At 40.1% G+C, this 12,463-nt stretch overlaps 1 protein-coding gene across 1 annotated transcript in view; it reads left to right on the forward strand.

Moving 5' to 3' along the window:
* nexn (nexilin (F actin binding protein)) overlaps positions 1–11,659 on the forward strand; it is a 35,453-nt gene extending 23,794 nt beyond the window's left edge. The window contains 14 exon segments of the mRNA XM_042516632.1: positions 323–765; positions 899–1,096; positions 2,963–3,047; positions 3,156–3,304; positions 6,102–6,302; positions 6,413–6,446; positions 6,449–6,585; positions 7,116–7,304; positions 8,206–8,397; positions 8,817–8,861; positions 9,134–9,328; positions 10,120–10,341; positions 10,431–10,619; positions 11,276–11,659. Of these exon segments, the coding sequence (XP_042372566.1) occupies positions 373–765; positions 899–1,096; positions 2,963–3,047; positions 3,156–3,304; positions 6,102–6,302; positions 6,413–6,446; positions 6,449–6,585; positions 7,116–7,304; positions 8,206–8,397; positions 8,817–8,861; positions 9,134–9,328; positions 10,120–10,341; positions 10,431–10,619; positions 11,276–11,659 (2,613 nt within the window). The 5' untranslated portion in view covers positions 323–372.
* The last annotated feature ends 804 nt before the right edge of the window (positions 11,660–12,463 follow it).

The following is a 12,463-nucleotide window of genomic DNA, read 5'->3' on the forward strand; positions in this document are numbered from 1 at the left end:
TTGAAGCGTGCAAAGGCGCTGACCACTAACAATTTCAGGAGACGGCTTATGAATTATTCTTGTTAGGTCTATCAGTGAAAAATAGCATAGTTAAAGTATTTTACATTTAGTTAAGAGCCTGATAACCTTTTGCATGGGGCATAGATACTGCATATAAAAAGGAACGAATCTGATAATTCAATGACAATGTGATTGTTTATGTCATATGGTCCAATTTCTGTTGTAAACTTAGCATTTGTGATGTGCAGGACAGACTGGTAATCAATCACGCATGTATTATGTAACAAAAATGTTAACATTTAAACCCTTCTTTGCTTTGTAGGTAACATTTGAACAGAACCCTGTTTGTCAACTTGTCATTGGGGTACAAACATGACTGAGGTGGCGCAGGTCGCAGCTGTGGTTGCCCACGACATGGATGATGTCACAAATAAAAGTGAACTCAACATGAGCGATGAGGAAAACAAGGAAGACGATGCAACACATGAGGAGGAGGATGCGGCGGTTGATGAAGATGACGCAGATGAGGAGAAAAGTGAGGATATGTCACACAGCGAAGACAAAGAGCCTTGCCACATGAATGAGGAAGCGAGTAATAAGACTGACAAGACACACATGAACGGTGTGAAACACAAAGAGGACAACAAGGCCAAGGAAAAAAAGAAGTCAGAAGCTGTTAATGGTGTAGCTCAGGACACAGAGACGAAGGAGGATGCTCAACCTGACACAAGCGAAGACATTTCTGATCTGGCACTTAAGAAAGAGGTGAGCAACGGACGTAGAGATCACAAGTGATGATATACATCTCTGTGGATGATGTGATCCTTGTCCATATGTATATTTCTTGTTTCCCCTTGCCGCACAAATAATTATCTTCTCTCTGACTGTTAAATCACAGAAACTCCTCAGATCCAGAAAGCCGGTGGCCAGGAGCTATGTGCCAAAGCTGAACAAAGAAAAGGGAGATGTGACGGGCAAGTTTGAGGCCATGCAGAAGGCCAGAGAGGAGCGCAGCCGGCAGAGGAACAGGGAAGAGCAGCAGAAGAGAAAGGAGCAATACATCAAAGAGAGAGAGTATAATCGCAGGAAGCAGCAGGTCAAAGACAGATAACTTCACTAACCTCTGACCGTGACCTGCATGGCATGATGAGGCATGACGGAGTGACAAGGCTGCCAGTTTGAGTGAGAATTCACTGTCTTCTACACACCACACCGAGTTCTGTACAACTAACCAATTAATTAACAGTTCAAGTAATATTTAAGCTTGACTTCAAAACATTTTATGTTTTAAAAAGGTGCTCATTTTAGCCAAAATAATGTGGAATACTAAAGGATTTAACTCCACTGGTCCTCCAGTGGATCCTCTGTAATTCTAAATGCATCTTAAGACACAAAGCATTGTTCAGCTCATTAAAACCAAAATGTTACCAAAATATTCTGGGCAGAATTGCAGAAAAATGTTTGTAAATGGCGCTGAACAAATATTGGATTAATCAGTTAATTTAGTTCAATGGCAAAACAAAAGGAGAACTCCGCTGGTTTTACACTTATGTGGAGTTATGACACAGTTTTATGAGACTCTCTGACCGAGCTGTCCGTGTTCAAGTTGCATCATGGGTAATGAAGGCACCAGATTTTGACAAGGAAGAAGAATGTGTCGAGGAAAAAGATATCTCTGCTTCTTTTGCATCAGTGTTGATCTTTCTTCTTTTTAAACTGCACATCATGAGCTGGACAGTGTTGTGGGAGTACAATGCTAAATCAGTGGCGTTTAACCTGTCAATAATTAGACAAAATATTTTTTTGAAACCTTGAAAAACAGCAAATATTGTCTATATATGTTTCCAGCTTCTAATATGTGGTAACATGTTGCTTTTCCCTTTTTTATATCATCATGAACTGAATATATATTTTGGCTTTAGACTGTTGAGCAGAACAAAACAAGAATTTTTAAGACAGCACTTTGGGCTCTGTAAAATTATAATGGGCATTTTTGGCTATTTTCTGGCATTTTATGGACTAATCAATTAATCAGTTAATCCTACAACAGACTAATCAGTGACAGAAATTAGGGCTGGGTGATATGGAGAAAATCAAAGATATTTGATATTTTTGACCAAATACCTTGGTAATGTTATTGGGACAATATTGTACAACTGACTATTGGTGCTTTTACAAAATGTTTCCACAATGAGATTTTTGTGAAACAATCATTGGTAATGTGGATATAATGCCCGAGTCGGGAGTAAAGGCAAAATAATAACAAAAAATAAATAGAACAGTTTAAAAAGTTGACAAAAAAGAAAATGACATGACTTTACTGTATTGTAGTCTTTCAAACCAGAATTAAAGATGATCTTTGATCTCCTATCACCATATTGATACATTGATCTATTGCCCACACCTACCAAAAATAATAATGAGCTGCAACTGTATTATTTAAGTCATGCACACAATATCTTTTTCTCAGTTGATATAATGTTAAACCATGACAAAATGCAGCCCTATATTTTCATCAGAGGAAACAGATGACGAAATTGACATAACGTGTGGTGGAAATATTTTTTTTTTGTGTGCATGTGTGAAATTGAAAGTGGAAAGTCAGAGATTAGTTGGTGATCAAGTATTCTAGGTTAAGACAGCTTTTCTTTGAGATCGACTGTGGTGAAATAAACGCAGTGATACGGTGTTATGTGAGTGGATTAACAGTGATACTTAGACAGAACAGCCTCCCTGTGTACAGCCATGCCATATGTTGGCCAGGCTCGAGCACCTACGCTCATCTCCTGTCTGTGCAACAACACCACGGCCCAATCAGAGGCCCACCTGTGGGTCACATGACCTGGCTATTACCAGGGATTAGGCCCTTGTTCTTGCTGGGACCAGCATGGCTCCTGAGTGTCAAAGGAGATGATCCCAGCTAAACCGTAACCTCACCACCACTCTATCTGATCCACCACAGATAAAAGAACTACTCGCTTCCAGCGATGAGGAAGAAGAGGTGAAGCCAGCAAAGGTAGAAAAATCCTACGTCCCCAAAATCACAGGTAAGACGCACAATGGGATGCAGATAGTGGGTAGGGTGGATATTCAACAAGGGATCTGGGAGGAGGAGGAGGAGGCTGAGGGCTTGTGTTGTGCTCTGTTATCCTCAGGTAGCGTGAAGGGAAAGTTTGCGGAAATGGAAAAACAAAGACAAGAGGAAGAAAGGAAGAGGATGGAAGGGGAGAGGAAGAAGAGGGAAGCCCAGGACAACATGGAAAAGGCCAAAATAAAGAAAGAACTGGCTCAGAAAGCAGCTGAAGTAAGTACAGGGTCGCACTGGGAAGTGGGACAGCATGTCTACATGGCTCAGCGCCGCCTTTCTGATGTATGCGTGTATCTATAATGATTCAGGTAATCCTCAGCTGCCACTCAGATGAGTTATTTTAAGTGGCAGTTAACAGTTGGCAGAGGCTGTGTGTACGTATGAAACCAGCAGGAGCATTGTTGACATGACCAGCATGTGAACTCATGGTAAATGGGTCGCCTTTATTATATCTTACTGTGTAATTTGGAAAACAATGTGATGCAACTCAAAGGAATATTTCTAATCAGAAGAGACAGAAGTCCTATTATACCTTTAGATAGTGCAGTTCTTGGGAATGGTTACATAAGTAGTCTAGTGCCAGCAATTACAGGCTATTACCTGCTACTTCTCTGCTCTAATTCTACTCTAGTGCAATGACAACAGTCAAACTAATAATGGTGTTAACAAGGCTGGATATGTTCAACAGCTATACAGAAATCTTAACAAGGACACTGTTGTAATAGGAGTGATTTTAGTTAAATTTAAATATGTCTCCTCATAATCAGTAATGATCAGGGACATAACATGGTCATGTTATATTTTTGAAAGGAACTTCTGGGATTTAGCAAGAACTATCAAAATTTGTTTCATAATTGAAATGTTAGATATTATTTAGGTTAATTTCACTGTTTTTAGACTCAGATTTAGTTAAGATTATCTTCCACCAGAATTGTACTCCTGGGGGGTTGGAGAAGTTGTTGAAATGGCAAAAAAATCATCATGTTGGATTATAAAATGGTGGTGCTAGGAAGAAGAGTAGGCAAAGTTTCCTCAATTCTCTTCAAGGTAGAAATAATTATTAATTTTCAAAGAGTTTGCACAAAAAACAACTTTATGTAATAACACTTGAAAAAAAAATCAAAATAACAAACAAATTAGATACTTTATTTTTGGGGATGTGGGGCTGATTGTGGCCATTGACTGATGACTTTAGTATTTCTAAAATTATTGCTACAGCCCTGCTAATGCTGACGAAATCATTAAGTGAAACTGATTAGAAACACCATTCTCTACACACTTAAGTATATTCTTAAGGGTGACTCATCTACCAGAGTTTCTTATGTGTATTCACCTGACATAATTAACTTATAGCACAGCTCTTCTCCATTTCTTAGCTTGCCACATTAGCATTTTACTATTTTTGTTCATGAAAAATAAAATCATGTTTAGATCTTATTATCAGAAATGGAGTAATGTGATCCTGTTTGAATATAAGGAAGTCCTGATGATCTAGACGCAGCTGGAATAGCACATTACAGCTGAGCCAAGTGTAGACAGCATATGACTGGCAACTGTTTCCCACACCTCCCAGTGATTAAATTAGCCCGAGACCTCCTTACTGTGACTGAATTAGACTTTGCTATCTTGGACTGACACCCATACTCTGACCTACTGCAAATGGCAACATTAGGCCAGAAGAGTTTACCCTAACCCACATACTCTTATTCCCAGTCTGTGTCTATGTGTGTGGGGGGGGTGGATATGCATTGACATGAATTTATTGAAATTTATATACTGAGATTTATTGAGACTGACCTGAATTATTTTTCCCTCTACCATTAAATAGTGTGTCATGATGTCCATGTCCCCCTTCCCACTGCACAAAAAACATACTATCATCCGCTAACATTTGGCTTTTTAATATGATGAGAATGCGTATGATCAGCATTGACAAATGACTCTGCAGTAGACACGGGTTTTTATCGCCTCCAGCTCCGATCGGCACTGATGGAAACACAACACCCGGGTGAACGCGGTAATTTCAGCTCCTTAAGTGGCAAGATGCAATGACGCACCGTCACTAATTACTGAACGTCTGCTCCTAAGAAGCAATAAAACACTGATCCAAATACATCTGCACTGAGTTTGAAAGAGAGACTGAATAAGTAAAAGATATATAAAAAGAAGAAACCGCTGAAACGTTTTCAAACACCTCTGTTCCTGCTGCTGTCTACTGTTTACCTGTTCTCCTGTCTGTCTGTGGCATCGCACACACACACCAACAAAGCAGCCCACACACACACACACACACACACACACACACACCACACACACACACACACACCAACAAAGCAGCCCCACACACACACACACACACACACACACACACACACACACACACCAACAAAGCAGCCCACACACACACACACACACACACACACACACACACACACACACACCACCAACAAAGCCCCACACACACACACACACACACACACACACACACACACACACACACACACACATAAGCTGACGGAAAGGCAGACTCGTGTGATGCAGAGGTTAGCTCACTGGCAGTTGGAATGCAGTCTATCAGCTGTATTTATTTTTAGCGAGTTTACCCGAGGTTGAAAAACTTGTGTACATGCGCTAATTTTGGTGGGAAAGGGGTATATACGAGCTCAAGCCTGAATGGTTATAAATAATTCAGATCCAGTACTTCAGTAAAATGATCCATATACCAGTGTAATCAAAGCTTTGTACCAAGTATACATGCATTCGAAATTCTACAAAATAAAAAAGGAATTAAGACAGATTTACCTTAAGTATCAAAAGCAGCATAAAGTAAAATGGAAATATTTAAGTTAAGAACCTCAAAATTGTACTTGAGTACAGTACTACTTAACTGTCTGCCTCTTGCACTCGACATACCAATATGGTCTTTTTTTCATTTTTTATTGAATTATAACAAATTTGTTTTTCTGTGCCTTTGAAAGACCTTGGATAATATCATATCATAACACACCTTTTGGAAGGAGATGACACAATCCTGGTACGAGTGGTTCCAGCGAAGTCATCACGACCTCCAGGCAGAATCAAGGTGAACTTTGAAGACATGGAGAAGAATCGAGAGGAGGAGATAAAGAAGAAGGCTGAGGAAGAGAAGAAGAGACGGTACGATGAAAACAGACGCTCCTTCAGGGAAGCCAAACGACGCTCGATTGTTCCACAGGTAGGGATCTGACGAAATGAACATTTTTGTTGACTTTTAATAGGATGTAAGCTGTTTACAACCATTATAATGATTGTGGATCAGATTGAAAAATGCAGTCTCACATTTAGGATGAAGAGGAGAAGCCTGCAGAGAGGTCGCAGGTGACCCTGGGAAGCTGAAGATGACGTTTGAGGAGCTGGAGAAGGAGCGGCAGGAGCAAAGGAGGAAGCAAGCGGAGGAAGAGGCCAAGCGGCGACTGCTAGATGAGAAAAAAGCTTTCGAGGAGGCCAGGCTGGGAATGGTAAAGAGAACATAACGTTACTTTAACCCTTTGAAACCTGGAACAACATCAGTTTTCTTGTGTTGCCTTGAGACATCTTTTACATAAGCAATGGTTTGATTTCATATGAAAACATGGCTAAAAAACACATGAGATGTCCCTAAAATTGCAAGAAATAAGGAATAGGTGACAAGGAAATTACCTGAAAATGAGTTTAAAAGAGAGAGAGAGATTATTAGAAGATAATGATAATTCTCTTCCCTTGATTTTGAAAGACATCAAGCACTTTTCTCAGGTTTCATAGAGTTAAATCACTTTATCTCTGCAATACACCATATCAACATCCTGTCATCCTCCTGATGCTGACAAGAAATCTGAAAAAATCTACAAATTATTTGCCAAGAAGTAGCCTACTGAGTAGCAATAGTAGTCTTTATGTGCCAGGTACACCTCTTAAACTGACAAACTTAAAACACTGAAGTAAAGTTTGTGTGATGTTTGAACTGTTGTTGAGCTTACTTGATCTGTGCTGTACGTCTGCATGTTATCAGGGAGAGGATGAGGAGGACGCTCAGCCGGCTCAGGAAGATAAGGAGGAGTTCCGACCTGGAAAACTGAGGCTGAGTTTTGAGGAGGTGGAGAGGCAGAGGGTGGAAGAAGAGCGCAAGAAAGCAGAGGAGGAGTACAAAAGACGAATGGAAGAGGAGAGAAGAGCTTTCGCCGAGGCCAGGAAGAGCATGGTCAGTATGTTTCTCCATCAATAAATATACAAGTAGATACCAAAAAATAAGTGTCAGTATCAATATCTCAGTTTGCAAACATATCTGGTGTTAGTATCATTATTTATATAAACTTATATTGAAAGAATAGTTACTTATTTAGGGAAATGGGCTAATCCACTTTCTGGTGGTGAGTAAGATAAAAGGACAGACCCCACTCTCATATGTGTACATTAAATATATGGCTGCAGCCAGTTAGCTTAGCTTAGCACAAAAACTGGAAAAGGGGAAACAGTCAGCAGGATTTTATTCAAAGCGAGCAAAATCCAAATAGCAGCACCTCTAAAGCTTCCTTGTTAACAAGTTCTATCTTATTTTATATAATTTGTGCAAAGCTGGAGTGTAAAATTGACATTTCAACAATTTACAGGGGGTTATGTATCAGACTATTTCTTGGCTATAAGCACCAACTACTTCACCAAAAAATTACAAAACAGCAGATTTTTTTTACACTTATGCTCACAATTGTCAGCTCTCTCCAGATTGAACCACAATCAAGATATCTTATGTTAATTAGGGAACTTTAGAGGTGCTTGCATAGGTGAAGTTTTTTGGCGGGTCAATGCAATTAGAAAAAAAAAAATTTAAACGTTGAAACAAACCCTATACCCTCTGGTGCTGGTCAAATCTCCTTTTTTCTTAAATTTAACTGTCTAACTCTCTGCCAAAAAGCAAATAAGTGAATTTCCTAAAATGTCAAACAATTCCTTTAAGGTAGATTTCACCTGAACTAGAAGTCTTTAATGCAAACTTGGTCACATAAATAAGAGGGGCTTCATTTTTAAAGGTTACATGAAACTAGCAGAGGTAAATGACACCAACAGCCACTCCTCAAAGTTTACCCTGCTGTGTTCTTGCTCAGCTTGTAGATGAGGACGACGAGGTGCTGATGGCCTTACTGAACCTGGAGGGCAGCAAACCTGGGAAGATATGTGTCAGTTTTGAGGATCTGGAGCGCCAGAGAAGAGAGGAGGAGCAGAAGAGGGCAGAGGAGGAGGCCAAGAAGAGACTTGAAGAGGAGAAGAGGCTCTTTGCTGAGGCTCGCAAGAGTATGGTAAGCCTGCATTTCTTGTGTACTCTGCATGTAATTTACTGATCATTAACATGACATTTCAGTTACTGTTCAGCTGGCTTTGACTTTGTTTGCTGCTGCTGAGCTTTCCCTTTTACAATAACATTTAAACTTGCTTTATAACAAAATGTACAATTGCTCAAAAACACATAGAGAAAGATAATGTCTATGTGTTGAGCTTTGTATTAGTTAAATGTTTCATGAATAAATATCAATTATGACCAAAACAATTTTGGTTTACATCAATCTATCATCTGCTTTAACCTTTTACACTAACTATGTCTAAATGTGACCAACATGTGGATTCGAATTGGATAACGACTAATGTACTGTTTATCATTCTGATTGGCTCAAATGGTACACCTGCATTGCTATTTCCTTGTCCAAATTATTTCTTTAAGAGCCCTGGCCTGGATCAGGAAAAGTCTGCATATGGAGATGAAACAGTAAGATGCTTTTTTAATTTAATATTTTTCAAAGAGAAATAAGGCGAAACGATCATTTTTATCATTCAGTGTTCTGTTAGGAATTGATTCCCAAAGCAAAAGGGCGCAAAGGTCAAAGAACGATGATGATGCTTATTGTTTTTAAAATGCTGTGTGCAACAATAAGAATGGCTCCTGCTTACTGTTGCTGCTTTTCCGACGCTATTAAATGTTGGGTGAGTAGTTTGACTTTTGTTTGCTGTTTTCCAAAATCTCTTTCTTTGTGTGTACAGGTAGAAGATGAGGAAGAAGGGATGGTGAAGAGTGAATCTCAGGAAGCACTGCACCCTAGAAAACTGGAGATGAACTTTGAGGAGCTGCTGAAGGAGAAGGAGGAAGCTGAGAGGAGACGCAAGGCAGAGGAACGCAAAAAGAAGATGGAGCAGGAGAAGCAGGAATTTGAACAACTCAGACAAGAGATGGGAGAGGTCAGTCTAGAAAAGATCAAGATTTATATAGAACATGTCTGTCACATACTGCATTAACTTATTAGTCAATTATGCTTGAAAATACAGAACTTAAGTGACTCAGGTGTTTCCAAATACATCTTTCCAAGTAAATGCATATATTGCTTTTTTTTCATTGCACATAGATTGCTGCAGGGCTTATGTTTATTTGGAGGCCAACACAGAAGTTAGCGTTGCCCTGGCTCCCTTGACAAAAATCCAGTGGGATTTTTCCACTGGATTCTGGATTGTTGCAGAAAATAAGATCTGTGGCAAATAAAAGTTTATAATACTGACACATTTTGTTCAAAAAGCCAGAAGTAAAAAGCTAATGTTAGGCTATTAACGAACTACACCATTGTTGCATGCCTTCTATGACACTGCAACAACAAAGCTGCAAAGCCGTGTTCTGCGCGGCTCGGCATGATGACGATCTTTAGTTTCATTGAGCCACTTGTTTGTAACTGCCTTTTTTGAGACACGCTGAAGCTTCAAAGCTGACGAGTGGGGTATTTACAGACGTATTTTATGTCGTAGAACAAAACATGAAAGTCTCTTAGGCTTGTGTTAATCACAGACTTTATTTCAGGCATCTAACCAAAAACCCATTCAAAATGTTGTAGACTTCAAGACCCAGGAACCAGGAGTGCTAAATTGCTAACTCATTTTGGGGTTTAAGGGCTCATTCTTGGGACACTCTATTGTGGTTGCTTTTTCCATCATTTATGGCGCTCTCACAACTATGCAGAAATAAACTGGCTTCTATTTTGCAGGATGAAGTGAATGAAAGCTCAGATGTTGTAAACAGAGAGTATGAAGAACTGACCAAGCTGAAGAGGACCGGCTCCATCCAGGCCAAGAACCTAAAGTCCAAATTTGAGAAGATCAAGGAGCTGACTGAAGAGGAGATTCAGAAAAAGATTGAGATGGAACGAGCACGGAGGAAGGCCATTGATGATGAAATTAAAGAGAGAGAAGCTGAGAGGTTCCAGGAGGTAAGATGTCAGTGATTCAAGATGTTAGAATTACAAAAAGGTGTTGACTTTTTTCAGTCTCACATCTTATAATTTTCTTTGTTTTTCAGGACGAGGAGGGAAAAGAAACAACTCCAATGAGGGCTGAGGAGTCACCATTCAAACAGAAAGTGGATATGAAAGCCCGGTTTCAACAAATGGCCAAAGCCAGAGAGGAGGAGGAGAGGAGGAGGATAGAGGAGCAGAAGCTGCAGAGGATGCAGTTTGAGCAGCAAGAGATCGATGCTGCCCTCCAAAAAGTAAAACACCCATGTGCACAACCATATACGCAAGATAATTTCTCGTGCATGACAGCATAGCGAGAGTTAAGTTTAAGGTTGCTTTGACCCTGGCAACAGTTTGTGATTTTTATGCTTCTGTGCCGGCGATAGCCAGGGCTGGATGCATTATGTTTTCAGGTTGTCTGTCTGTCTGTCCCAGTCTTGTGAACGCCATATGTCAAAAACATATGGCCAAGTTTGGCACAATTTGGCACAAACATCCACTTGGACTCAAGAATGAACTGATTAGAATTTGGTGGTCAATGGTCAAGGTCACTCTGACCTCACAAAATATGTTTTTGGCATATCTCACAAATTCGTACGTTAATTATGACAAAAGTTCACACAATGTCACATAGGATAAAATAATGAAGTGATGATATTTTATATCCAAAAGGTCAAAGGTCAACTTCACTTTGACATCATAATGTTCTGTAAAACCACTTTTCTGGCCATTATTCAGTGTCATCTCAGGGAACAGACGGGGAGAGATTTGGTCAGACACTGAATTGATGTGTTTGAAGAGTCCATGCTTTTACAGACATGGATGTAAACTGTAAGTGCAGCTTGACTGGTTTGTGGAGGTCTTCAACCGTGTAGCGGTAATTCTAGTTTTTGTTGTCATCTGTTTGCAGAAGAAGGAGGATGAAGTAGATGAGGAGGGTAGCATCATCAACGGCTCTGCAGCCTATGAAGACGAGGAGGATCACGCCAGATCGGGGGCTCCGTGGTTTAAAAAGCCCCTTAAAAATCAATCAGTGGTGGACTCTGAGCCAGTTCGGTTCACCGTTAAGATCACCGGGGAGCCCAAACCAGAGGTGACCTGGTGGTTCGAAGGAGAGATGCTCCAGGACTGTGAGGACTATCAGTATATAGAGAGAGGTGAGACGTACTGCCTCTACCTGCCAGAGACCTTCCCAGAGGACGAGGGAGAGTACATGTGCAAGGCTGTGAACAGCAGAGGCACAGCAGCAAGTACCTGTATCCTCACAATAGAAAGTAAGACCACCTTGGTGTGATTGCATGCTTGCATGATACCTCCAATCTGGATTTCAGCCTCTGAAGTGGATCGCATGCTCCCCTTCTTCGTGAGCTCAGGCAGATGTGGAATAACTGCTCTTCTGTTTCTTTTTTTTGCAGCTTATGACTACTGATGCCCTTCCAAGTTCTGGAAACTTTCCCTGTTGTCTCTCACTCGTTTTGTAAAACTTTGTCCCTCGTGGTACGGTCAAACAGCAGAGGGAAGAAAATAGCAGTATGCTTGGCATTCCTACGGGAGGGATATACAACACAAAAAAATGCAACATGTTGTTTACGTTTGTAAAGCTGCACTCCCTGTAGAGTAGCTTGATACTTGTGCCAAAAATAGACAAGATTTTTGTTCCCATACCAAGAGTAATCTTCACTGTGTGAGACCCTCTCTGAAATTTGTGATCCCAGCAATTTTAAGTATTTCAGTACTGTATTGTAAATATCCCCATTTATAGTCCGTACATGGCACACATTATGTTTAAGGCATTGAAATATAAAAAGTATGATGTCTTGTGTACTAATTTTAAAGAACATGGTACGTGAACATCAGTTAAACATCTTGCATAGGAAATTCTACTACTGATCAACAGCGTCATCAGTGTTTATTATTATTTTTCTGTACTTTTTGCCATATTAGGAACTGGTATTGTGATACGTGCCTGGTATTTTATCGAGGGGCAACGTCATTAAATCGTCACTTAACTGAAAATCCACAGCGAAGGGTCTGCTAATGATACTGAAGGAGCAAAAGAATTTAAACTAATGTGTACACCCTGATTTTCAATAACTCT

Source organism: Plectropomus leopardus, chromosome 3 (genome assembly GCF_008729295.1).
Source record: "Plectropomus leopardus isolate mb chromosome 3, YSFRI_Pleo_2.0, whole genome shotgun sequence".
NCBI lineage: Eukaryota > Metazoa > Chordata > Actinopteri > Perciformes > Serranidae > Plectropomus > Plectropomus leopardus.